The sequence below is a fragment of the Corapipo altera genome, unplaced genomic scaffold (assembly GCF_003945725.1).
Source record: "Corapipo altera isolate COAL_440 unplaced genomic scaffold, ASM394572v1 1, whole genome shotgun sequence".
In the NCBI taxonomy this organism is placed as follows: domain Eukaryota; kingdom Metazoa; phylum Chordata; class Aves; order Passeriformes; family Pipridae; genus Corapipo; species Corapipo altera.
Window position 1 is genome coordinate 36106239 of NW_020884873.1, and position 27954 is coordinate 36134192.

General features: G+C 38.9%; 1 protein-coding gene and 1 long non-coding RNA gene across 3 annotated transcripts in view; one reads left to right on the forward strand and one right to left on the reverse strand.

Annotated features, from left to right (window-relative positions):
• Positions 1-9793: 9793 nt before the first annotated feature.
• LOC113953537 lies at positions 9794-13895 on the reverse strand. The gene is made up of 3 exons (XR_003529907.1): positions 13582-13895; positions 13436-13494; positions 9794-10314 (listed from the first exon to the last, which is right to left on the reverse strand). It is a non-coding gene; the product is annotated as an uncharacterized LOC113953537 (long non-coding RNA).
• A 217-nt stretch (positions 13896-14112) lies between these two features.
• LRIG3 (leucine rich repeats and immunoglobulin like domains 3) overlaps positions 14113-27954 on the forward strand; it is a 38477-nt gene continuing 24635 nt past the window's right edge. The window contains exons 1-3 of one of the 2 annotated variants that reach the window (XM_027656615.1): positions 14113-14520; positions 21695-21766; positions 22033-22107. In XM_027656615.1, the coding sequence (XP_027512416.1) occupies positions 14333-14520; positions 21695-21766; positions 22033-22107 (335 nt within the window). In that variant the 5' untranslated portion in view covers positions 14113-14332. Of the gene's footprint in view, positions 14521-16640; positions 16963-21694; positions 21767-22032; positions 22108-27954 lie in introns of those variants that run through there. The other variant, XM_027656624.1, reaches the window with a different exon arrangement.

The window sequence follows — 27954 nt, forward strand, 5'->3', positions numbered from 1 at the left end:
ATATATGTGCAACAGTGTCCTTGATTATCTTAAAGCAGAGATAAACTCTCTTCGTCTTTTTTTTCTGAGAATGACTTCATTCTATTTATCACTTTTAAGTATGTGCTTTTTCTTTTTTTTTTCCCTTTTAGTTTTTTGGGAGAGAAGGGTAGGGTGGAAAGGAGGGAGAGGAGGACATCAGTAGTTCCCTTTCCAAATAATTTTGCAAATACAGATTTTACTTTTCTGTACTTAAAATTTTGATGAACTTGTAACATCCATTTTGCCTGATGCTAAGACAGTCCTTTCTGCTTAGGTAAGGGAGAAAACTGAGACTTACTGGATTTGTCTACAGACATCTATAGTCTTTCCATGACCTTACGTCTCTTCACTCTGTGGAAGTTTCTACCTTTGGATAACACAATGTTTTGGAGATGGAAAGCAGGAGAGGGAATCCATCTGCTTTCAAGAGTCACAAGAGCTTCCCCTGATGACCCCTAACATTTCCAGTTGGAAATCCAAATAAGAGTTTATGACTACTTCAAAGCATGAGGCCCAGATAACTTCGATTTCACTCTACTTGGCTGCAAATCAGAGCTGCTGGCCTCCTTAGCATGTGGCAGCCAGTAAGACTAGGGTCTAAACTGGACACTAGCTTTTCTCATTCCCGTGAATCAAAGAATCACAAAATAATTCCCTATGTCTAGACAAAAACAAAGCACAATCTTCTATTGTTATGGAAATTTGACAACGTTATTCCAAAAATGAACTCACACTTCCACAAGCAATGTGATTCCCAGAGAGCTCTGTGTCACTGCTCTGTAAGACCTGATTTATTATACACAGGTATGAGGTAATTATCCATTTATTACTTATTATTTTATTATATGTTTATTTTGGATAGGCAATAGACTATCTGCAATTAGGTTTGCAACCATTACAAAGCTCTTTTTAAAGCTGTTTCATACCTTTGACTTGTTTTGGCTTGAAAATTACCACATTTATTCTGCAGGCAATGAGGAATGAGTCTCGTTTTGTTTGAAAAAATATGTTTAGCGTTTCAGTTACTGAATTTCAACTCAGAAAAAGAAAAGGAAGTTACTTTTCTCACTTATTTTATTAGGAAGGCAAAATATATGTTTTGTCCAGCTTTGACAAGTTTTCTGTGAAATCAAAAGCCTTACTCCAATCATGAATTCCATCCTTTCAAAAGTCTGAGAAGTCACAAAATCTGCTTGAAGTAAATGGGCATCTGGCAATTCACAGTTCATCCTTCAGGTTCAGGTTTATAATCTGTTTTCTATTTCTTTCACAGGCATTGTCCACTATCTGACAGATAGGCTATTTGGTCATAAAACAAGGAAATAGCTAGAACTGAAGCACTGCAAGTTCCTTACTGGTATCCATTGTTGCATTTGAATTGTGGGGTTTGATTTTATACTTGTTTGTTAATTTGTTTAGATGTTTGTTTGATTTGGTTTGGGTTTTTTTATAAATTATTCTCTTACAAAAAGTCTGTGTGCTCTATTTTTCTTTATTTAAATGCAAAACTTTATTCCGCTAAATAAAGTGTTCCCTTTTTGGTGGTAGAGTGTTGAAAAGTGAAACATTTGATTAATATATTCCTTGGTAATTTCCCACCAGCATAACCAGAGATAGGATTGCTTTTCATAATAATCTTTTCCCTCAATAACTCTTACCAGAAGTACCCTTTAAACCTATCACAGCTGAGCCCTTGCAGTCCTCAAGTGCAATTGGTTTTATTACAGTTCCTTCAAATGTAGTGGTTTTAATTATATTTTGCTATATTCCTTAAGGGGAAAAAATTAGAAATTTAAGCTTTTAAAAATTCTAATAGTAAGAATCATCTCATTGTGTTTCGAAATTTTCTAATTTCCTCCTTCTATTTCCTTTCAATAACTTGTAGTCATCCTAAATTAATTTTAAAATTAAATAACATCTAAAAAGTGTTAAAATGGATTCCCCCCCCCCCCCCCCCCTTTCTTAAGCAATAAACATCTTGAGATTTCACAACAGGTCTCTCAATTGTTTCGTTAAAACACGTCTTTACTACCTCTTTCAGCTAACACAAAAAAGCGGAAGTATTTCGCCATACTAAAAGCTTCTTTCTGTGCCGAGTCGGAGGAATAAACAAACTTGAATTTGCCAGTGATGCTCTTAAGAAGTAATTACCAAGGGGCTTTCTAGAAGGATTAGTGTCCTCTAATATGTTGATTAATCAGCTTTTTAACAGTGAATTTGTAAAATCAAAAGTAGTTAATATCTGAAGCGTGTTTAATTGTACGAACTGAATTTTTTTTTAGAAAAATTTTAGAAATTTTAGAAAATTTAGAAAGGAAAAAGTGCTTGGTAACACCTTTATTGCCTACCTATTCCCTCTGGCCGGACACTTAATTTAGTAGTTTTTTTTATTCTGCCAGGAATGGGCAAAAAACATCCCATGGACTCCAGGGAGAGCGCGGCCGGACTCTTTCGGCCCCCGACGACGCCGCAGGGATCGCGACATCGCTCAGTGCGCGGGCCAGACCCGCGGAACCGCACCCGCCCCGCACTGCCCCGGGCACCGCAGTGGCACCACGCCGGGGAATTAAGTGCTAATCGGCCTCCTCTTTCATCTCAAATTAGTGCTATGCATTGGAAATGGCTCCTGAAAGTTCCTCAATCAAAGGAAACCTCAAAAAGTGAACAAATAGCAGAAAAACACCTTTTTAAAAGCCCAGTTAGAATTATTATTCAGTGTAACAGGAATGACCTCCCTCTTTTCTAAAAGCAAACCTAATAATTTGCAAAGGCTTCTTAAGAGGATTGTCACACCCACGTCTTCATAAGAAGTTAATGAAAGGAAAATGTCAAATGTCCTGTTGGGATCGAACCTTTCCTCTGTGCTGCAAGTCAGCTAAGCAGTGCACTTCCCTGGTCTGCCGCTTGTACACCTACTTTTGTCTTAATTTTCTTGCATTCTAAGTAGTCTCCTTTATTGTAATCTGATTCCAAAGTACACTTCTCTATATATATTGATTTAACATTTTGTACAATTAAACTTCAGAAAACACCATGCTTATGTCTTTTGTGACTTTAGATATGGGAGTAGTCTGCTGGAATTAAAAGACGACTCACACTCCTGAAATTAAATAGGTTTACAACTATTTGCAGAACAGAGGCCTAAATTACCTCATCTGTATTTCTAATATCTACAAGTTTCATTTACTGTTTGCTGTTATCCAATGTGTTTACAGTCTTTACCAATTATACATATACATAAAGCACTTTTTTTTTCGCATTCTTTAAGGCCAAAAATGAAAACAAGGAATACAAGCCTTGATATCAGGAGTTGGATTTTGGTGATCATTGTGGGTCCCTTCCAACTCAGGATATTCTATGATTCCATGATCCTACAGGACATTTTTCTCCAGTGTTTATCCAGATCTTTGTTTGTCTTTCCTGAAGTTTCCAGCTGAAAATTTGATCTGTGACAGATCAATTACAAAAAAAAAAATAAAAAATCAGATTTAGTGATGCGATGCATTGAGCACTCTATTTAATTTCCCAGAAGGGACCAAATATATTCCCAAAATAATTCACCAAATCCATGGCAGCTGTAGAACTATGTTAAGGTCACTCTAAGATAATATGAGGCAACACTGTACTATTAACTGTGGGGCAGAACAGAATCTTTCTGATGACAGAGAAATGCCTAGTCTTTTCTTTCATGTAGGGAAACACCAGACTCTTTAAAACCATGTAGCAAAACACCCGTTAGGTTCAGTGTTATCCTCCTTACTTGATGGTTGTTTTGGTTCTTTTGTATGTATGGCAATAACATATATTCCAAGTTTAGCATCAAAGAGACTCAAAGCTGCAGTTGTATAAAAATTCGGTGAGTTTGGAAGAGTGACGCAAAGGTTCCTCATCTGGGAACTTCTCATACCTCAGCAAAGGGGATGTTTCTATCAACACACCAAATCACAGAAATCCGTGGGGTGCAGCAGGATTTGCAAGTTTTCCTGCCAGGCTGTTGAGCCTGAGGCTGACAGAGACTCTGTTGGAGGCGGCACTAGCTGTGCTTTGGAACCTATTGTACTTCTGACAAAAACACATGCAGTACGTGAAGTTAAATATCATATGCACAGAAAGTTAAAGAATATATAAAATATACTTATCTGTATATATGAATTTACAGGTGCAATACAAAAATGGGGGTCTGAGCACTAACTGTGCAACATTCAAATCAAGAAAGGAGGACAAAATCGTGCATTAAAGAACTGTAGCATGCATGTAAACTTTGTGGCTTCAGACCAGCTTTAGACAGCACCAGAAACGGAAGAACTTTAAGTATAAGCACTGATCCACGCTGTTGGGTTTGCTATCAACTATTTTTCAGTTTTTGAGGCCCTATACATTACTTACTGGCATTATGAATGTCTGTCAGGCTTATGAAAGTGAGCTCATTTTTCTTGTACTGCAGGTTCCATAATCATTAATATCAGACCTGTGCATTATTGGAGTAAATGGAAGTGCACATTGAAGACAGATCAGGTGTGAATACACAATTGCATTCCGTCAAACTGGACAGTATGATGCTTAATGCTATCTTTAGGATCTTATACTAGCTTTGTTTGAAAAACAGATAGATCCATTCTGATTCTGCATAAAGTTAAACCAGGGAAGACAACATTTGAGACAGTAAAGCTTCAAAGTCTAAGATGCCTACGGAAAAATATTTAATTTATTTGAAGAGGCAGAGTGAGGTTTTTTAAGTTCAAGGGACTGTAATGTTCCTAGACTCAGACTTGGTGCCCAAAGACTGCATTTACCACCACATTAAATGAGATTCTTCAGGCCACAATGAATTTGAAATGCTCTTTTCAGTGGTAACAACCACTTGAGGTGCACCCAGGACCCTTAATGCCTTGCCACTTGTTTCCCGGTTCATATTATGGTACCTGGTATCATTTGTGGGGTCAAATGACAAACCAAACAAATGAACAGAGTCGGGTTAAAAATAACTCCAACAAAAAAGTAATGATCTAGCTTCCTCTAAGGCACCACAAGCAGCTGTGCTCGCACCGTGGAAAGGGTGGTTGGGGCAGGTCTGAGCAGGTAGTGTGTTGGGTGGGAAAATCTGAAGCCGCAGCTGCTTGAAAAAATGGTGTGAGGAACTGTTCACAGGGATATTCTGTCTGCTCTACGCTACCTCATCCTCCCCACTTGAAAAATTGTCCATGGGTACAGAAAGGTCCTCAGGCCGCAGACAAAACGCTATTCAGGCACAGCTGATGTGCTGAAGGAGTAGTGCTGGAGACAGCTTAGGGAAACAGGCTCAGAATTCTCACAGCTATGATGACTTTCCCCATCGACTGCAGTCAGGTCAGCTTTGTCACAGGTCGCACACTCAGATCCTCATTCATGAAGGGGTCTTGGTCAGTAAGGGTTCTCACAATTCATCCTTCTGGGCTTTCTGTTCTGTGTCCAAACCTCCTTCTTAAATACATGCTCAAGTGCTCTTCTGAATCAGGTAATGTCACAATAGTCTGTTTCAGCTTTGGACTTCAGTGTATGCTACTAAATAAAGATGATTACAACAAAGCATTGTTTGCATTTGCAACGTAGTCAGTAGTAGCTTCTTTGGTAGAATTATTCATTTCTGTGAACTGCTCTTACATATATTGTAATTAATTATAGCCTTAATTTTAAAACATCTGTTTAGGAAAATTAAATTAGAGAATGAAGTATTTGGAAAGCATAAGTAAATTTAAGAGATTTAAAATGCAAAAGAAGTCAGGTAGCTACACTTAAAAATTTAAAAAAAATATCTACTACTTCATATTTGTCTGTTGCCATTTATTAGACAGTGCCATATTTTCAAAAGTCATGTAGGAGATTATGGTTTTAGTTTTAACTCTACTCTCTTCTTGTTGATCTTATTTTAACATACTTTATGGTTTACTTTATATGAAATGCAGTCATATGTGTAAAAAGCACATTTATTTATAATTTATGAGATTAAATTGTATATGAACTGAAATATATACAAGGCTAAGTTTCTTGGCTAGATTTCTTTTGATACTATTTTTAAATAGTATTATTTTACTAATAAGATGCAAGTCCAAGGGTTTAATATTGCCCAGGAGAATTACAGTCTCTGAGGCACATATTGCTCACAGCTGCAGTGAAATATCCATCACTGAAGATTTCAGCACTTTTAATTCCATCTCAGTGACATCAGTGGGATAACTGAAATATTACTTACATGTGGTACTTGGTAAGGGCATGTATGATTTTATCGAAATTCTAGAAAAGTAATTTTGTGTTTATCATTAGCAGTTTTTCCTAACAAAAAATCAGAAAAAAAATATTAGTATGGATAATGTGGTGTATTTGTGGTGATTTTTTCATTATGATTAAAATAAGACGTAATTTTCCCAAAGTTTAAAATGATCAGCAAATCTCTTCCTGTTTACTTTAGTTTTTAGCTTCTTTTTTTTCTCCCTCCCACCAAAATTGGGAAATTTCTACTGTAGCAGTAGCTTAGCCAACCTTATAGAGACTTTGTTTATTATAAGTCACTCAAAAGATAATTATTGAGTGTCTGCAGTTCAGTGAAAGCCATGGTTTCTTAATCACCACTGCCAGACTTGAGCCCAGTCTGATCATGCATGTAGTAGTACTGCTTTGATTTTGACACTGTACATGTGGGCCAAGACACATAATACCCCACACTGTGGCACTGTGTCTTCTTATCCACCTAGGATGTGGTAAGATGTTGACATTCTTGTTGATGTCTCTCTAGAAACTTGCTTTTTCTAAGGCTGAGGTCAGTACAATCTGAAGAGAACTGTACACTGAGCTATTTGTCTTGTAGCAATGCTAATGCATTGCAGTCTTTTATCCTATTTATTTCCTCTTCATAAGCTGAGCATCAACAGAGAATACAACTGCAAGGAGAGTCCCTGAACCAGAAGTTTCTTGTTTGGAGATGACAGCACACAACCAGGAAAGGATTTCAAGAGTCAACATGTGCAACTCTCTGCACTGCTGATTATTTCCTTTGATAGATTTGGAGAGGCTGGTGAAAGGGAAAAATTACTAAGAGGAGAAGACTAGGCTTCAAACCTAGGAGGGAAAACAACAAAGGGAAAACTTCACAACTGACAACACTGCAGAAATGTGTGCTGTGGAAAGCTTACTGTACCAGAAAACCCACTTGAAACAAGTTACTGATGGTCAAAAGAAGTGCCATGACCATTAGGAAATGGACAAACCTCAGCTTCCCAGTGGCAGCTAACAGGGCTATTTGGAAGGTGACATCTGCGTTTCAGAGACTTCCCATACCATGTTGCCTGAATGGCAGAGATGTAAAAGAGGCCACAGAAAGTTTTGTTTGGATAAGGTTCCCCAAAAGTGTCAGAGCCATGAACAGGATTCATACCAGTATCCCTTGCAGTTTCTCCTGATTCCATACTAACAAGATCAAAGCAAAGAGTGTGTTGCAGACCATTGTTCATCAGTCTGGCCAGCTGTTGTACAGGGCTGGTGTTGCTTGCAACTCCTGCTGGGCTGTAGCTGGCACACAGCCCATCCAGATCTGCACGCTGTGTTTGCTGCTGTCAGATCCAGCCTGCTCCTTTGATACTCCCGCTTGGAAAGTCAGACTTTATTGGCAAACATAGCTATTGCAAGTAACCACTCGAGCAGCTCTGGAAGTGGTGCAATGTGTGTTTGGCCAACTTCTTACTGGGATAGCGCTTGCTTATTTTCTTTTATATAATAATTAGGAAAGTAAGAGGCAGCAGACAGCAGAAGGGGGGGAGTAAGTCCAGACGACACTACAGTCTACTATGACTCACTGGTTTCCCAATGATGGCAATGGGATAGCTTTGTGCAAAATCTCAAATGTTGCTTGCTGTGTTGCGACACTAGGTGTTCATTTTTGTGAGAGCTGGAAACTGTCCTCCTGAGCTTGCTACCAGCTTTCTGTAGCTCTCTCCACTCCTTTCCTTTTATATCTGACCCCCAAATGGGATATGATACTTCATCTCTGCCCTCACTAGAACATTATTTCTTTCTCTTACATAGAAGACTCCAACTGGTATACCTGAAAATGCCTTTTATGATGTTTCATTTTTGACACATATTTATTTGTGATGCATTACTAGATCTTTCTCCACACGGTCCTCATTTTGTATTTGTACATGATATTTATGCATAGTGCTCACACTTCCCCTTTGTTTTACTGAATCTTGTAAGATTTAATTTGTTAATAAATCCTTAGTAGAACTTGTTACATCAGCGGAAAACAAAGCAAACTGTAACAGGGCTATAATAAAATCAAAAACTACAATTCATATTTATGATAAACTTTGCAGTGATATTTAAGGCACCTATGATAGAAAAAAAATTTAGAAACATGCTTCTATATTTTTCTATTAAGTTATTTAATATGTATATTTGAAGGCACAGATTGAGAATCATCTGGAAATCCAGGGTCTAGCCTAAAGCAGTCATAAGGCTCTTTCTAGTCAACGAAGAAGGAGAAAATCGTCCAGAGACTGATTCATTCTAAATGCTTTGATTGCCTATTTTAGAAAGGTAGTAATCACTCCTTGGATGTTTCTTTCTCCACTGACTACAGAAGAAGCCAAGACAACTGCTTTAGAATAGATACCAAACTTCTAAATTGCTAAAATTACACAAGATGAGTCCCAGCTGCAGCTCATTCTCCCCCTGGAACAGACAATCAGACAATAAATTCCTCAAAGATTTAAGGCCTGACTCCCACTGATTTCTCACTGTGAGATTCTTTAAGAAGTTGACTTCAATGAGTTACACACCTAAATGTGGTGAATACTTAACATGGGGGCTGCAATAGGGGCTGCAAAACATTGACAAAAATCTTACCAAATTGGCCTCTGACTATTTAAGCAGATAACAACCTTCAAGCACTTTCTCCTCTGGTAGAAATTTCAATCCCCGTTGTAGAAAGGAACATATGTTTGAGTTTAACAGTACCATAACCCCCACCCCAAGGAAGAGGAGGAGGGAAATGCTGAAGACATTACTGTCTGGGAGAGCCACTGCTAGGTTCGACAGAGCACTTCTTTCAGATTCCCTTTTTGGCTGCTTCTTGATCTTTCTTACCACAAAACATTTGCTTATTTAAAACCCCCCAACAAACTAAAAGAACGGGTAGAACAGACCTGGCAGGTGTTTTATTATAGTAGCACCATCCTGACATTACATCTATTTATTTTTATTCAAATTGACAACATTTCAATTTGAGTGTTCCTTAATGACATAAAACTAAGTCTTCTTTTTCCCTCTTTGAAGTTACATCATTGTAGATGTTGACTGTTTAATTGTCCTTGCAATCATGCACTAACTTCCCACTTAGCCCCACGCAGGACATGACTTGAAAACATTAACAATCTTCACTAATGTGGACTGCCTTAGGATGTTTTAGGTTTATTTGTAATGGAGGCAAACACTCACTGTTTGGATGAATTCTATAAAAGCTGAACATATTCTGCCCTAGGCAAAGTTTTCAGAAAGAGTTCATATGGTTTTTCTGTTTGTAATCAGTGCATTCAATTATGCATAATTTGGTTTTCATGGTTTCACTGTTGGATCACATAAAGTCAAGTATAATTACTACCAAAAATAAATTTCTGTATGCACCTTGGTATATTCACTATGGACTTATGACACACTGGTAGAAGATTCACAATTACTGGGAAATTATTTAAGAATATTTTATTGTTTTCCTCAAAGTGAAATTGCAATTGTTAATCACAGGGATTGAAATAAATGGTCATGGTCTTAGTGCTATTATAAATTAAAATTAAAATTACTATCAATTGCCATACCAAATGGGCAGAAGAAAAGGAGGGTGGGAAAGCTCTGCATTTAGATTAATTTCCATGAAAAATATTCCATGATATTGGATGAGATTGTTCTTTACACACAAAGCAAAGAAGTGAAAAGGGTCTCCTGCATCCAATAAGGAGTTTTTGTGGGACTCTCTAGTAACTTCCAGACAGGTGCCTGAGGCAAAACTTCCTTTTGCCTATTGCAGGTTATTTAATGTATGCAAGCAGCCTCCACAAAAAGCATGTCGTGCTCTACTTTTGTTTTTTAAGCAGGATGGGTCTCACTAGTTCATCTCTCCCTCCAGCTGTGGCTTTAGTAAGAAGTTTTGCTAGCATTAAGATTTTTTTTTACTGGACTATATTGGAGAACTTGCAACAGGAAGTGATGATCTTGAGAGGATGACCTCTTCATTTCCTTCTCCCAGACAGCCTTAAACATATTCTTTGACTAGAAATAAAATGGAACTGTGAAAGTTTAGAAATAAATAGACAGGACGTTAATTCTGCCAATACTCCTACAAGATCATTTACTGGTAGGAAAGTCAATAAATGGGCCACTATTTTCTACATCACTCTACCAGAACCGAGATGTGTCAGAGTATAAGCAATGTCGTTCTCCTTTGCTTCTGCTTTTTGCTGCTGAATACCAGCAAAACCACTTTATTTACCCATGAGAAATAGAAAATCCAAAATGAATACTAGACATAGAATTGGATTACGACATGATCCAGGAGTACAAGGGAAGACTTAATTCCTGAAGTGGCCTTAATGGAGAAAATCATTTAGTAAATGTAACTGTTCACTCCTTTTGACCTTCTGACATAAATCCCGCAGATTTACCTATACGTACCTACAGCTATATATAATTGTCTGATGTAGTGGCTTGAGACTCCTTTAAAAACTGAATAAAAAACTGCATTTAGATTAATCAAATTCTTAGTTGTGTTATAAAAGATATTCTAATTTAAACTCAGAAAATGTATAGTATCTTAATTTGGTTTTGCTTAACTTAGCAATTGGTAAATTATTTTTAATAATCTGCTAAACCGAGTCTGATTTAGGGTTGAACTTTTCTGGAGGTAGGTTACTTGAAAGCAGTCCCTGATTTCAGTGCGTTAATGATATGCAAAAAAATCATACTTAGATTGCTTCTGGGTGTGTCTTTCGCCTGAAGTGAATACATATTTTAAACAGCATATGTTTGGACTTGAATCCATAAACCTGTGTTTATCTGATTTAAAATAATCAGAGACTGAAAATGACACCATTAGAATCAAGCCCTAACATCCCAAAGAATGGTCTACAGATCTCTACACAACCTCCTTTTCTCCTTTCCCAACTCACCCAGACTACTATGCTTGGTAATCTTGTGGAGGAAATTAATCTCGTTAGCCAAAGAGAGAGCTTGAGGGTCTAGTTTTACAAGAATTTTTCTGCGCAGCCATGCTTCCCCCTCCTCAACATCATCCCTTCAGGCTGCCATGGAAAGGGCCTGTCTTTGCATAACCGCCTTCCTTGTGAGCTACATGGAAAACTGGAGGATGAGGAAATTACTCCAACTCAGAATTAAAGTGTGTGTGTGTGTGTGTGTGTGTGTGTGTGTGTACAGTGGTTTTATTTTTTAAGGGAGTTCAGTCAAATCAGTCCCCTAAAACTGTTGAATGTGCATTTACACTAATGTTAATGCCAAACAAGGGTCGGCAGACAACCCTTGCTACGTGTGGAGATAACCAGGTAGAGGAATGGGAGACCTTTTATTTAGATATAAGTTTACTAAGGCCGGTTATAGCTAGCCAAACCTGTGAAGGAGGGATTTGTATTTGCTTATGTACAGTCACAGTGCACTCTCAACCTAAAACCAATGATAAAGAGACCCCTGGGATTGGGGGCTGCCAGCCCTTACAGTGTTCATATGAGAATCAGTCCCTGAGACTTCTGAAGAGAACAAATTTCCCTGTGGGAAGAAAGACTTTCTGTCATGGACTCTGAAGTGCAGCATATAAGCATTTTAGGATTCATAATACATAATCAATTTAAAAATGTTTTATTGAGTATTTTGAGAAAAGAAGACAAATGGATTTTCTGAATTTATTTACCTTGCCTAATTTAAAACAGCTTCATATATTACTAGCACTAAATATGCATTAGGTTTTTCTAAGGCACAGTATTTCCTGCCTGCATGAGTGGTTTTCAAAATTACAAAACCAGAAGTTCCTGCCCTTTTCATCTTTTTTTTCCTACCTTTGTTTCTCAGATTCTCTTGTTTCGTGGTTCACATATGCACTGCATATATTATTGACTGCTATGATAAAATAAGTTCAAAATACTTTGTTTCTAATTTTTCTTTTCCTTGGATGTTAAAACTGGCAGCTTAAAGACTCTGTTGCCACCTACCAGTCAATCGCTGCCCTTGCCAAACTCAAGATAAGACAAGCTCACTTTCCCCAGATAACTGAGGCCCTTTGCTGTGCACTCTAGGAACCATAGTACAAGGCTTAGTTACCTCAAATCCATTTTAATTTTAGTAGATTGTTCAATAATCACCCAGAGCAACATAAACATGAAGATCTTCCTCTTGAATTTTTGATCACTTTGCAAAAGTGGTAAGTATGGCATATCTTACTTAAATATGAACAAAACATATTCAAGTGTCTCTGTACTTTGGTGTAACAGTGTGAAACACCTGGACAGCTAGAACTTCAGAAAAAGAAGGAAGCTTTCCCATTGACTTTGATGGGAACAAGTACAGACTAATGAGGGATAGCTTCAAAAATCTGAATTTGCCACTGTCCTACTGTCTGCTTAGAATAATTCAGTGTTTCACAGGCTTTGTTGATCTAATGTCACCCTAATATTTTCCAAAGGAAGAAGGCTGTAAAAGACATCGAAATATTGACATGTAAATGATGCCAGGACAGTTTTCATTCACAACAAACAAATGAGAGGAACTTGTAAAGACATACTAATTAATTTCTATCCTGTATTTTGTTTCTTTACTTGCTTGCTTTTATAGCAAAAAGAAAAAAGTGTAGGAAAAAAGTGTGCTCCTTCACTATTTGTTTGTTTTCCCACAATAATTTCCTTAAGGAACACCAGTGGTCAACGGAGCACAAGCTGACAAAACACCGCACAGCTATGCACACCCTATGCACCCAGAACAGTTATATCAAGAGTGGCATGTGAATGTTCATAGTTACTCAGGACATGCTTGCTTGGCTTGCAAATTCATGATTCCTGACTGAAATGTAGTTTTGTTTCTTTAACAAAATCCCTGTGTCCTTAGATATGCATGGAAACAATAAAAACAGGGACAAAGTTTCAGCCTTACAGATCTTGCTATCGGAGCTGTAAGACTTTGAAGGGTTCAGGTTCACAGTGTGCAAGATGTCTACAATCTTTCAGGTGAAACATACAAATCTGGGAAGGAAAGACCAGTGTCTGTGAGCAGTTTGATGGCTGCTGCTACGGAATAGGGGTGTGTGAAGCCTACAGTAATTGAATCCATTGTAGGGTCCGGCCTTACATATGGAACTTGAACAATAGGTATTTACTTAAATTACATAGATTACCTCAGAGATGTGGAATCTGTATGCCCTGCCCACTCCCCTGAACCTTTGGAGCTGGGATCCTGTGGGGAACGTAATGGGGTTAATTATGGTGTCTGGACTAGCCATGTAGGACCCGGAAGGCAGGAGTTAACCTCACCTCACCTCACCTTTTACATGCCAGTGACCCCAGGCTTGGCTGGGAACCCTCTGGGGCCTCTGGAGCAGCTTTTGGATTACCACGACATGCGCTAACTGGCGCGACGGCAAAGGGAAATCCCGCACGAGGAAGACCACGGTGCCCGTGCCTTCTCACCACGGCCCGTGCGCCGTGGCTGTCGCTCTAAGTACTCAGGGCCCACTGCCCGCTCCCGCCCGCCCACGGACAGGCCGGGGACAGCAGCAAGGTCCCACCGTAGCGCCCGCCGTGATGCGAGGCCGGCCATGTGCCGCCGTCCGGGGCAGGCCGGGAGGCCGGGAGTGCCGCTGCCACGGCCGCGAAGCGGCGGGGCGCCACGCCAGCCCAGGCCTGGCACCCGCTCTCCCAGCCCCCGCCCCGCGGGGCCCGGCGGCGGAGGAGCGGGCAGGGGCTGCGGCTGTCACATGGCAGGGGGAGGGGGCTGCGGCGGGGCGGGCGGCGCTCGGGGCTCCCCCGGACGCGCGGAGGCGGGCTGAGGCGGCGGAAAGTTTGCGGAGTGGCTGGCGGCGGTGGCGGCGCTGCGGTCCCCTCCCGCTTTCTGTCTTTACTTTTTTCTACACCGCCCCCCGCTCCCACCGCCTCCCGCCCTCGGTGGCCACTCCGGGGGATGAGCGGGAGCAGCCACCCGCACTGAGAAGCAGGAGGTCGCGCCGCGCCCCGCTCCGCTCTGTCAGTGGGGGAACGCCAGGGACGGGAGCGCGGGCAGCGGCTCCGAGCCCGCCATGCCCTGTCGGCCCCGCGGGGCGCCCGCCGCTCTCCCGGCGCTGCTGTTGGTGCTGCTGCTGCTGGGCGGCGGCGCCGCCTCCGCCCGCTGCCCCGCACCCTGCCGCTGCGCCGGGCACCTCGTCGCATGCAGCCGCCTGGAGCTGAGCCGGCTGCCCGAGCGGCTGCCCCGGGGGGCGGTGCAGCTGTGAGTATCGGGGCGGCGGGCACCGCGGGGGGCTGAAGGCGCCGGCCCGCGCCCGCCCGACCGCCATATTCTGCCCCCGGGGCCGCGGTCCCGTCCGCGGGTGGGCTTTGAGAGGCAGCGCGGTGTCGTGGCGGCCGCGAGGTGCGGGAGGGGCAGCGCCGGGGGCCGCGGCCGGGCTGTCAACGGGCGCGGCGAGGGCGGCGGCGGCCGCAGCAGGACAGCGTCCCTGGGGCGGGCTGCGGTCCCGGGACGCGGTGGCGATAAGCGCCTGGGCGAAATGGGGCCCGGGAGCGCTGTTCAGTGTCGGAGAGAGCGAGGAAAAAGTTCTGTTGACTTTCTTGGAAAGCGTTCAGTAATCATCAGGCTAACACGGATTTGTGTGTCGGGAAGGCTGCTATCGCGTTTCCTCGTGTTGCTCTTCGCCCCTGTAGTTTTGGCTCTGGCGATGGTGCGCGCACCGGAGTCCGCTCGGCCAGGTGACAGCTGCAGAAATCTATTTCCAGTGAAAAACTTTTATGGAAAAAGCATAAATTATGTCAGCTTTCTAAAAGCCTGAAAATAGCTGAGGGACTTGTCACATTTGTTTTTAATCCCTTGTCGCTGAATGATCTTCTATATTAGTCGTATTAATTTTCGATTACGTTTTCAAAGCAGATTGAGATAAGGGCTTTAAAGTAAACAGGAAGACTTTCAATTAGTTGTGGCTAATTCTGTTCAATTGCCTTGTCTGGAGGTCATGCTGCTTTGCTCATGAAATGTGGATGGCTGTATTGACACCATATGGAACTGAACACAGACATGGCTCTGGGAGTTGAATATTTCCAGGACTGGCGTAGGAAAGTGTGAGAGGAAAGAAACTTTTTTTTTGTTGGCTTATGTGATTGAAGCTTATGGATCAAACACTGGATCTGCTTAACATTCAACAACTGGTTTTGCTTCCTGTTATATTTCATCCTCCTGTTCTTTTGAACTATTTCAGGATAGTTTGTCGCAAGTTTTCTGACAAAACCTAAGGCTTTTTTTGATACTAAGCTAAGCTTCATAGTTTAGTTTCTTAGCTTAGTTTACTTTAGTGCTATTAAGTTAAAATCCACGTGTGGTAAACAAAAAAAACAAGGAGAAAAATAACAACACTTTTGTTTTTTAGACTTACCTTAAAAAACATTTTGCGTTAGCAGTAATTCAAATTTGTCTTTTCCACTTATGTTCCTGAGAGACAATAATACCATTGCAGGGCTTTTTTGTTAGCACAAGGGAGATTTTTCTAATTAGAATTCCCTTGGTAGTGTAAATTGTCCTTATGTAAGTTCACATTCCTTTAAAAGTGTGAGAAAATAAGTTCTGCTTGTATAAATAAGCTTTGGCCTGTTGTAAGAAACCCTGCTGTAAGAAACCCTGCTGTGATTACTCAGTGGACAGCTGTGTCACTTGCTTTTAAACTCACAGGAGTACATCTTTTAGGTGTCACCAAACCATGTGGTCCGACCGCTTTTGTGTAAATATTTCTTTTGATTGTGTCAAATGCCTTAGAAGTATCCAGCTTTCTTCCTTCCCCTCTTAATAAGAGAACACGGAAGAGTGTAGTGTTGCCTCTTACCTCCAGCTACCCCAGTACTTGGAGCTGGGATTGTGCAATCTGTAAGGTTAACGTGTCCATCTTTACATACGCAAAAAAGGTTTGACTAGTCTAGATTATTGTTGCAACATTACAAATTGTAAAAGACTGTTTATGAATTTTATTGCTATATGTTTACTGTGTTTTCCACGGAAGTCCATAGTGGGTATAGCCAAAGGCTAGTAGTTTAATTGCAGGCTTTCCAGTCCTCTTGAGAAAACAACTATTACTCTGTGTTCTCAGCATACGCAGGTGAGGTCTCCCAAGCAGCAGAGTGAAAGCTTTTCTGCCTGAGAAGATCTAGACCTGTGTTATGCTTTACACCTTCCTTTGCCCATCTGTCTTAACCATCTTGCCCAGATGGTTAGCAGGTTTTTGAAACTCTTGTTTCATTCTTTCATGCCTTTTGTGTTCAAATCCCCTTGTTGAAATAAAATAAAAATGACCTCACAGTGGGCAAGGAGGGAAATAAAAAAAATAGACCCTGAGTTCTGTCCTCTTCTTTTTGATCATAAGTATGAGTCTACTGCTTTGTACAGAACTGGCTTCATAGAGTGGGGTGTAAACAAGCCAACTTTACTGTGATTTTAACCAAAAATACCATATTCTGTTACCCTGCTTTTGTGGGAGATAACAGTCTGCTGAAAACTCATAAACATTTTTAATGGCTTTGTGTACAAATAGTTTTGAATTTAGATTTCCACTTAATTCCAGGATGTGTGTCCCAAGATTGTAAGAATGTGGCTTTATTAGAACTGGTGTAGCAGAGCTGGAAGAGGAGGGATGGAGTGGAGGAAGAGTGTTGAGCGTTGGCCAGTGTCTCCCAGGTGTGCAAACTCCTGCTGGCACTGCTGTACCCTTCACCAGGTTCACTGAGGAATGCTGAAACTGTTGGTGGGATAGGAGGGAAAGTCTGAAAGATGGTTTTCACTTGTGTTTATATTACATTTTTAGTATTTATATTTTATAAATCCTCTAGTGGTCTACCAGAACTGCCAGAAAAAAGGCCGTATGGTTTTCACAGCTGTTTTTCAGTATTTTCCAGACTAAAACTTGAACATAGCAGGCTGATTTATGAGTCACTTTGGATCAGTGTCTTAAAACAGCTACAGCCTGGCTTTTTGTTTTTCAGCTCTGCTGATTTCTGCTGAATTAGCAGCTCTATAGGCCCCAGTGGGACTGATTAAGGAGCTGTTGCTGGATTTGCATTTTAAAATTTGACTTGGGGCTCAGGTTTCTGAGTTCTCTAAGGAAGATGATAATTGTGACTAAGTGTTTTATATTAAGTTAGAGTCTAAAAGTTATATCTCTAAAATGTGTGAAGAAGCACTGGCTCTCTCTCTCCCTCTTTGCGTTAGGCCTTCCTTTCAGTTTTTGATCAAACAAATGTGGTTCAGAGTTACATTTCAGCTAATGTTGAGACTTGTGACTTACGAAAGATAGTCATACAAACATAGTGGAACATAGAAAATAGTTTCTTTCATAGAACAGGTTCTTAAAGGGCCTCCAAAACTGTGGCATGCTTTTTCAGTTGGGGCAATTCTACTTAAATGTCCAATCACTTTTATTAGAACTCTGAAGTGAAGTACGGGTATATATGCTTATTATTTTTATAAATAATTTCTTAATATAAATCTGGTTTCTAAAGTTTCAGAGTGCATTTTTTATATCTTTAATGACTTCTGAAATTCTAGTAGCAAAAGTAATCACAAAGGAAATTTTCTCCCCACTTGTAATGTGATTTTAACAGACAAGGAAAATTCAGAAATGGAAAAAACACACAGTAATAGGGTTTTAACATTGTCAGTTCCATTTCTATGAAGGAAAAATACTGCTTAATTTTCCAACCTTTTCTTCCTACTTGTTTTAAGATATGTTGAGAAATGCATTGAACTGAAATGTACTTGTAGCTTTGCAACAGAGATGATAGATTTTTATATTTAAAAAATGTCTCCAGCCCAGTGCTTATAAGTTTGAGAAACTTCTGCAGGCTTAAGCTTCACTTAGAATGTTAGTAAAAGGCAAATATTTTAACTCTTGGTTCACTTCCAGCCTCTCTGATTTAACTTAAAATGTGACTCACAAAGCTTTTTCTTTTCCTGAAGTTTCTCATGCCAGTAGTACTAAAATAATGTTTAATAAAATATTGATAATTCATATTCTATCCAACTATGGGTGGACAAGCATGTATACAGCTTTATGAAACAGGCAGTTCAATATTGTCTGGAGGGCTGGTGGTTTTTTGTTGTTCTTTTGCTTCAGGTTTGGTTTTTTTTTGCAACTTGTATTTGACAACCTGCTGTAAGTAAACCAGGCATGAAGAATTTGTATGTATGTATTTTTTTAAAGTAGATGCTACTTGGAAAATGTGAATGTATCTTTAGTGTTAAAAAAACAAACACAAAAAAAGTAGTTTGAAACTTAGTGTAAGTTACACTCCTTGATAGACTCCAGATGGATGTGAGCTTGAGCTATGAGTGAAAGTGTCTGGCTCCAGTGTGGTGATCATGCACAGCAGTGGTTGTAATTGCAGGATTTTTATAGTTTAAGGACTCTGCCAGATTTTTTTTTTTTTTTAACATGTTATAACTCCAGCAGAACAAATCTACTCATGTCTGTTACTGTCTGGTAGGTCCTTTAGGCAAACATGCTTTAAATAAACCTTTTGCAGGGTTTTTAGATGAAATGAAGAAATGCAGGTTTTTAGCACTAATGCTGAAAGGTCTTTGTTGAAATAATTACTGATTCTTAAGTCTTGTCTGAAGCACGAAGAACAGTAACATATTGGGCACTAACAGCCATAACTTAACTGAATTTCATCTGTTTATTCGCATAGTTCTTATAATCCCTACAGATTAAAGCCAAATATTGAATTAAGTTTAAGGGTAAAATTTGTCTCTACTCTGCTTTAAAGGACCAAGTTAGACTCCCATATAGATCTTTGTAACAGCATATTTTTTCAGTATTTACACTTAAAAATGCAGTATGAGAATTTCAAACCTGTGCAGTTAATGCTTTCAGATGTTAAACAAAGGGATTTTTTCTTCATTCTGTGGCTAGGAGAATGTTTACACTAGATTGTTAAGCAGTGAAAGATGCAGTCCTCTAGCTTAAGTGTGGTTAACCTAATTTACAGGAGAACTCAAAATCATAATGGTGAAGTTAACATTTGTGGGTTTTAGGAAATGTTGACACTGTATTGGTTTTCCATCCTTAAGAGGAAAATCTTTAGGGATTTAGACACCTGGAAGAAGGCACATTTATATTAGGTGCTTGAGTTCAGAGCTGAGTCTTTGAAAACATCCCCTCTGTGGCCACCTGAAGGTGGTGGAGGATGTTCTCTTTCTCTAGGTGGCTCTCCTCCAGCCTTCAGCCTCATTTTTTTGTGCAGGAAAATGCTGTTTGCACCTGCGGGTCTGCCCTATGCACACTCCTGTGCAGCCCTGCTTTGGGAAATGCAGCATGTTTTTTGTCTCTGCCCATGGCCCTGAGCCAGTTGCTGGTGCCACAGCTCAGCAGCCCACTAGGCCTGGTGCAGTTGGCTGGCTCAGAGCACACCTCGTAACTGAGTATTGGTGGTACACTCGTAATACCCATACGTGCCTGGGATTATTTTTTATATTTGAGTTTTATTACTACTGTTTTTTTAACCACCAACTGCAGGAGAGGACAAAAGTGACAAATCTATCTTGGCAATGTTGAACAAATCAACTGGGGGAGACTAAAACACAGTTTTACTATCCGCATGTGCTGTTGAAGAAATGTACGTGCCTGGCTGGGTTGCAGCGTTATAGCTGTGTTTCAGGGTATGCAATGGTGGGTGCAGAGAAATGAGTTTTCTGGGTCTGCAGTCATGTGGGACTTAGTCACAGAGCAGAACACCTAGCAGAGACATTGAACTTGGCTTAATTTAAGCTAGTTTTGGTCTGTGTGCATCAAGTATATGCTGTTCATCAGGTTTCTTCACTTCCAGAACTGTAGAGGGAGAGTAGACACATCCATGGCAGTCAGGCCTGTGTTTGGCATGCTCAGTACGGATGACTGTACTGAGTCATCTTGCCTGGAAAAAGTAAGGAATCCTGTAGTTTACTCATAGATTCAACTTGAAGTACACTTCATGCCTGTGTGGCTTGATGAGAACCCCAGGCATGTTGGATGACTGTTGAGTGCTTAATTAGCACAGAGAAAAGTGTCATGAAATGTGAGAAACTTCTTTTTCAAAAGGCTGCTTTTTAAAGCACCTTTTACCCGTTCACTGCTGAGGTGTGCTGATTCATTTCTTTATATGCCTGCATTACAACGCTCACTGGAGTGAGTTTGAGAATTCCTTAAAAATAATGTAGTTTTTGTTTGCTGGCTTGGATAAATGCAGTGTTTTTACATGCAAGAAATGCTTGCAGAGGGCTGGAGTGATGAAGATGAGGTAGTGACAGTGTAGTAAGGGGGCAGGGAAGTGCATGTTTTGGTGGATGAGTGACTGAGAAGGGGGAGACCTTCAACAGAGCTGGTCTTGGTTAGATCAGTTGTGAGACTGTACTGCTTGTGCAGGTGTTTATAGATGTGCAAGTTTGTTCTGTAGTTGGCTCTGTGTTTTACTGTGTGATCCCTCATATTTCTTTGATATTTCCAGTACTTCTGAGTAAAAATTTCTTAAGTCTCTATTGTGTGGTGTCAAATGTTTGAGAGCACATATGGCAAATATGCATGATAATGTAAGGAAAAGCATTTCTTGACAGTGGTAAACAAAATGCGTTGCATTTTTAGTACCTGGCTTGTTTTGCAGCACACTGCAAAGGTGCTAACAAGATTTTTTTTTTATGAATTGCATCAAAAGATATTTGGAATCTTCAATACAAAGTGGCACAAGCTAAGTGCTTGCGCTGCTTCTTCAAGTGTAGTTAAGTGTGGTAATAATATCACTATTATATAGACATCTTGAAACTCATAACAGAACTGACTCTTCCTATGTCTGTTTTCTACTGAAGATCTCCATTAAATTTGGTTATGTAGAAATGGTGTCCTGAATTGTGTGAAAGCATGAAAATACAATTTAGATTTATGGACAGTCCTCATTATATATTTGTGATCTGTCTGTTGCTGTAAAGAAGGGAGTGAGAAGAGTAAATGGTACAAATGTTATAATTAGCCGAAGGAATAAGGCTGCAATGACTATTGGTTTATGAATTTTCCTTGTTTAAACAACAAAGAGGTTTTTTTAGCCAGACCTCTTGTTGTGAAGGGATGCAGGAGGGAGGTTGTCAGTGTATATGACTCAGAATCTTAAGATGTTTTTCATGGGTCTTACACACATTCCAGTGAACAGTTCTAAATTGTTCAGAGATAGAGAAATTTCTTTGACACTGCTGGCAATGATCGAGGTATTTGCACTTACTTGTGCCGTGTATACTCAAACGAGTTTCTATTCTGATTTTACTAATATAAAAATATCTTGTTACGTACTTGTAGACAAGTGATAACATTATTTGGATTGAAATAGTATTGCTTTACCCGATATTGTATGGCAAAACTGACAGGCTGTTTGTTTTTGTAACCTCATAGGGACTTAAGTCACAACAAATTATCTTCAATCAAGACCAGTCTCTTGGATCACCTTCATAGTCTTCAGGAAGTGTAAGTTAATTTGTCTTAATTAAAAACCAAACCAAACCAAAAAACTCCAACCAAAAATACCTAACCTCTATTTGTTTATGCTAATTGTATAGCTATTTCTCTAGGGATAGCTGGTTAAACAACAAAGATGTTTGCTCTTCTGATATTTTACATTAAGTGAAACTGGAATTATTTTTAATTTGAGGTGACACAGTTCAGCAATTTAGCAAGTTCAGTGTACATACTTTTGATTAACATTAAAGCTAACTCTTTTGTAATATTAATAGGAAGCTGAACTACAATGAACTGGAGATCATTCCAGATCTGGGACAAGTCTCTGCGAATATAACTCTTCTGTCTTTGTAAGTAGATCTTACTCTTGTCCCTGGTTAGTGGAACTAACTCTGCAGAGTTCATGGAAATTCGTGCATTACAGAGATTAAAGTGAAATAATTGGAAATAGAGCAGCATGCGGTTAGCAAGTTGATTATGTCATATTATTTAGCAGGTTGTTTAAAATGTGTATAATTGGGCTTAATCCTGGAAGGTTTTGTGCTTCTCTCAGATACAAAGACTGCATTAGAATTAATTTATGTTGTGGTAGTGCCCAGAAGCCTCAGTCCTGTTGCACTAGGCACTGTACAAACATCAGTAATCGTTATACAAACTTGTACAATGCAGTCTTTAAAACAAGAGTTATACTCTATCATTATGCATTTTGGCTGAGATCCTCGTGTGTTAAATCATGGTAGAATTCCATTAATTTCAGTGGGCAACACAGGGAAATCCCCTCGAGACACAGCTTCAGGACAAGTATCTAGGTTAGAAGATGTTTTGCCAATGTCTCGAAAATGTCTTTCTGAGCCCATTCTAATGTGTGGCATGTTTTTTTTATGGCTGCAGTTAATACATGTAATTGTGGCATGCAATTGTGTCCAAGTTAATTGTTTATTTGAAAGAAATGAGTAGGTCAGTTGACATAGTAACATTTGTAATATGAGTATAAAGTTGCAAAAGGCATATAGGGCCTGTAACCAAAAAAGTTGATTTTAAAGGAAATCTTAATCCTGAAGTTTTCACTTGAAATTAGTTGGGTTTTTTTTTCGTGATCTAGTTTCAATATGAATTTGTAGAAAAATAGTTACTATCATACTGTTAATTAGAAAAAAAAGAAAAGAAGTGTTTTTCATGTGTGTGATTTGCGTTTTATCAATGAGAATCTAAAGTGTCTAAAGCTGTCAACATGTAGCCCTCTGGCCAAATCCTGTCCTTGAATACAAATTGCAAGTTACCTTGCTTGAAGAAACCTGAAGGGTTAAAACAATACAGTAAATTTTGGAAGGATGTTCAGTTAATTAAATTGATCACTATTCAATTGCTTACATCTGGTGATTTATAGGGGTTTGTTTTTACTCTAGGCCCAGGTCAACTAAGTCAGCTGGTGCAGCCGCTGTGTCTGGACGGCTCTGTTTGAATAAGAACTAAGTGACATTTGATACTGATGTGGTTTCTCACAGATCAAAATCTGAAAAAAAATGAAAGAAAAAGCAGATGATTTCTGACAAATAAGTGTTGCATTTAAGCACATCTTTTATTTTGCAGTACCATTGACATTATTTTTACACTGACATAGCATTCTGTACTTTAAGCATCTAATTGATCTTAAGAATATATACTTTTTTTACCGCCTTGCTAAGGTTCTTTTTACCACAAGGCTAGAAATCTTAACATAATGAAGTGGTTTATATCCTCCTGTTTTACTTCTGATGAATACAAAGTTGAGAATTTATCTTAACATCTCCTTTAGTTCTTCTCATGGAAACCTAACAAGTTTAGATGAACCTAAAATCATCCTTCTGCCGCTGTGCAAAATTTTTGTATTCCTTTGAGAGAATTATCAGGCACTGTTGAATTGGTTATTTCATATCCTTAGGTCCCTGGCTTGGTTCATTTACTCAGGTGGTCAAACATGGAAAGATCTTCATTAGATCTGCTCTGTACTGTATATGCTGACGCGTAAGAGGGGGAAAAAAAGGTATTTCTAGAAGTGTTGTCATGCTACCAATGCGGTTAAAGTTGGTCTGGTTGGGTGTAAGCTTGTTCTTGCTCTAATTCTTTGTGTGGAAAAGGAGATTAATGAATATAACTGTGCTACAACTGAGATTTGATGACTATTCTGTGACTACATCAGAGATTCCTTGAGATTAATGTGGTAGAAATTAAGTATTTAAATATTATATTTTAACTTACGAATGTCGATGTACAATAGTTAATTGTTTGTTCCGTATGAAAACAGATGAACATAAAACATAAAATTAGAGTGGTATTGTTCAGAAATAAAGCATCTTGTTTGGTTTGTGAAAGTTTTCTTTAAAACATGGAATAGAATCACAGAAACTTTTAAGTTGAAAAAGACCTTTAAAATCATCGAGTCCAGCTATTAACCCAGTGCTGCCAAGTCCACCACTAAACCATGTCTGTAAATGCCACATCTGCACATCTTTTAAATGCCTCCCGGGATGGTGACTGAACCCCTTTCCTAGGTACCCTGTTACAGTGCTTGACAACCCTTACTATGATGAAATTTTTCCTAATTTCAATCTAAACCTCCCCTGGCACAACTTGAGGCCATTTCCTCCTATCCTATCACTTGTTACTTCAGAGACTGACCCCCACCTTGCTACAACCTCCTTTCAGGTAGTTGTAGAGTAATAAGATCTCTCCTGAGCCTCCTTTTCTCACTGGTTAGATGTTACATATTAAATCTCATTTTACAGAAAATAATATAAATGAAGATAAATAAACATACAGCAGTTGTCTAGCATAAAAATACATGTATTATAGTGGTAGCATAGAAGGACAAATATTCAACCTAATGATACTTTTTTTTGGTAAAAATGAAAAAATATGTTAATTTATTTTTTTCTGTGGTGGATGTTATTTGAAGGGGGTTGAATCAAACTAAATTAATATATCTAAGTCATGCAAAGAGAACACATAGGGAACAATTAGAATATAATTTTTAGAACCACTCTTCAAAGAAACATCTAGTGACTTTCTCCAGGATTTTAAACTTCTATGTGAAAGGAGCTTGTGGAGACTTTCCAGAGCAAGCCACTGTTTCCTTGTTGCATCTTTGTTCTGACTTTCAAATAATAGCAGAAAAGAGGGTGCTAGTCTTCTGAAACTTGATTTGATTACATTTCTTATGAGATATGTATATGTTGGTTCATTACTGTCAGTTGAAAAGCCAGTTGTTTTTTATCAAGGAGTCTTCAAGGAATGCTGTGAAAGTGGTGCCCTCTTTTCTTGCCAATATCTTTATTGAAGAAGCTCTCTCACAAGAGGTTTTTTTTTTACTTATAATTGTCACTCATCTGGGGAGCCTTAAAATTTTACCTGTTCTGCAAGAATTTTCTTACCCTGCAGAGAAAATTATACAGTTGATATGTCTGCATAATAGTATGGGTATCTCCACACAGCTGTGTATATCTAAATTCTCGGAGCAGTATAAACAAGCATAGGTGGATTATCATGTTAGTGTAGTTTCCATTTCTGGAGCTGCCTCATTTCCACCTACCTAATTCATATATACCTAATGGAGATATTTACATACTAATGAATTATTCAAGGTAAACCCAAAGCAGCAGATGTTCCCGATCTCATGGTCCCAGTTGTCTGTGACATGAAACAACAATGCCAGAATTTTGTTTTTACAGATGCCAGTTGAGAGTTGACCATCATGGGAGAGAAAAGTATCAGGCAGGCATACATCCCCTCACCACCCTGGGAAGACCTTATGTCAGTGTGAGCGAGTATACAAGCATATTCAGGCACACTCTTGTTACATGGCTGGAGATGTATTTATGATTTTATTCATGTGATGAGTATGTATCTTGTCACATGGAATAGGAGAGCTTGTGACCCTCCTGGGAATCTGGAAACTCCTATGAACTGTATGGCTGGTACTTTAGGCTAAATCTGGTCAGGAGGCCTTATGTTGTGAAACTCTGTTGACCTGCCTGACATAAACAGATACAGTATGTTCCAGAGAGAGCAAAGAGTAGGATTCATATTCCCTATCCTAATTTCTTGAAAGTTTGACTTTGTAAGTATGAATTACTAACTGTCGATCCCCTTGGAGTAGTGTAGGTGTATTTATCTATCCCTAGAAGAAAAATGTTAGATGTTTTCTAATTTGTGTTCCTGAAGTGCGTATAAAACCAGTTAAATTAACATAGAATTACTTTAAATGATTGTAGTAGAAAATTGTGGGGAAAAAACAATTTACTTTTTACCATTTCAAGATAGGTGAATTGCTTTTGTGTCAGGTATTAAAATGGGCACTAATGCCCTCATTGCAGGAGAACAAGCAAAGATTCTGAATTTGGTTTCCATTCTAATGACATTCCTTATCCAAGATATATCAGTCCTCTCTTATTTATCCTGAAAATTGGCCCGAATAGGTGATGTTGATACATGAGGAAAAAAACCAGTATTGCATTTTAGGTCTATCACAGTTGTAGTTTTATATCTAGGTTGAATCCAGAAATTGAGAGAAACCAAGTAATATAAATAAAATACCCTTGTATAGAAGTCCTGCTTGGTGTTTAACTAACAACTACCATTTGCATGGGGGTTTTACTTTAAAGTTCTTCTGAAAGTGTTACCTACTTTTAGTGTTATTAGTGCTTTATAAGGAAGAAAGATATTGGTTTGCAAATTATGTGATGCTGTTTAAAGTTTGTTCAAGGATATATGGTTTAAATAAGAAACCCATGCTACTTGCAGAATTTTAAAAAATATGTAATTGTAGGCTCCATCCAACATCATCAATGCACTGTATCCATGAGTAATGTGGAAAATGGAAGGCAAAAGTGACTTTGAAGAGACAGAACAGCCTTGAGTATTAAAGTATCCTGACTCTCTAACTGGATTTTATTGTTCTAATAAAAATGCATGTGTAGAACTAATTTTAAAGGCACGTTTCTTATTACCCATGTCCAAGATATGTTAATGTAGTAATCGTTTTGCTGTCTGTAGAGACTAGATAAGCTGTACATAGCCAAGTCTATAGTGCACATAGTGAAATTCCAGCATTAGACTAGTTTTCAAGAATGGAGTGTTTTAAACTTGTGATTTTAGATTTTATTGGATAGAAAATATTTAAAGGCAGTAGTATATATGGTGCAGGTGATTTAAATGAAAATAACCTTGTGACTTATGTTGTAAAAACTGATCATGTTAGTCTAGAACACAAACAAATATTTGGTCTTAGTAAAGCCAGACTAGAAAATGCAAAATTCACAGTGCAGAAGTTAAAGGGAGCATGGATGATTCACAATTCAGGAATGTTTTTCAAGTTTTACATTAATGTGGTTTGTATTAGGTTTCTACTTCACTTTTTTTTCAGAATGTGAAATCTTGTGTTCATAAGAGAATTAGAGAATATACAACATGGTAGAGGTTCTGCTGAGAAAACCCTCTAACCCCATCTGTACAGGAAGCCTTTAAAGCAGTGACCATTCACTTTTGAGTTTTGATATAGTGAAAAGAGCTGCCAAAATCGAGGCAGTTTCTTGAAATGTGCCCACATGTTTGTTAGATGATGGACTGAATCCACAAGCCCCTTTGCTGAGGGTTTTCTACAGCCTTGGGTTTGCAATGTCTTTCTGTTGATATGTGCTGACTTTAAATTCATCATCTGAAGACATGTCTTGTGTTCTGAATGTTTAAAAAGGTAAATGAACAAAAGAATTAACGGAAAAGGTAGGTCAGGAGATAAAAATAGGACAAAAGGACTGTAAAGTAGCCAATCCTGGGTGACCGCAGGGGTCACAAGTTTTCATAGTAAGCAAAATTGTTTCAACTTTACGTGTAGCCTGATCAACCACTGAGCAGCCACTACAAAATTAGTCTGATTACTTATCTAACTTTATGTAGAAACATAGTTACTGGAGAAAAGTGGCAATTAATCATTGATTCTATTTAGAAGGTTTTTTTTTTTTAATATTGTATGTTCATTTCTGTTTAAAATGTGGGAAAGTATATTTATGTATCTTATGTTATAATGAACATTGTAGATCAGGCTTCAGATAATCATTTTGAAAAGTACAATTCGACTAATTGAAGCAAACATGCAAAATCTATTATGCATTTGTCTCAGCTGACAATTTGGAAAAAAGAGGTATAGTTTGCACTGTGAAGGG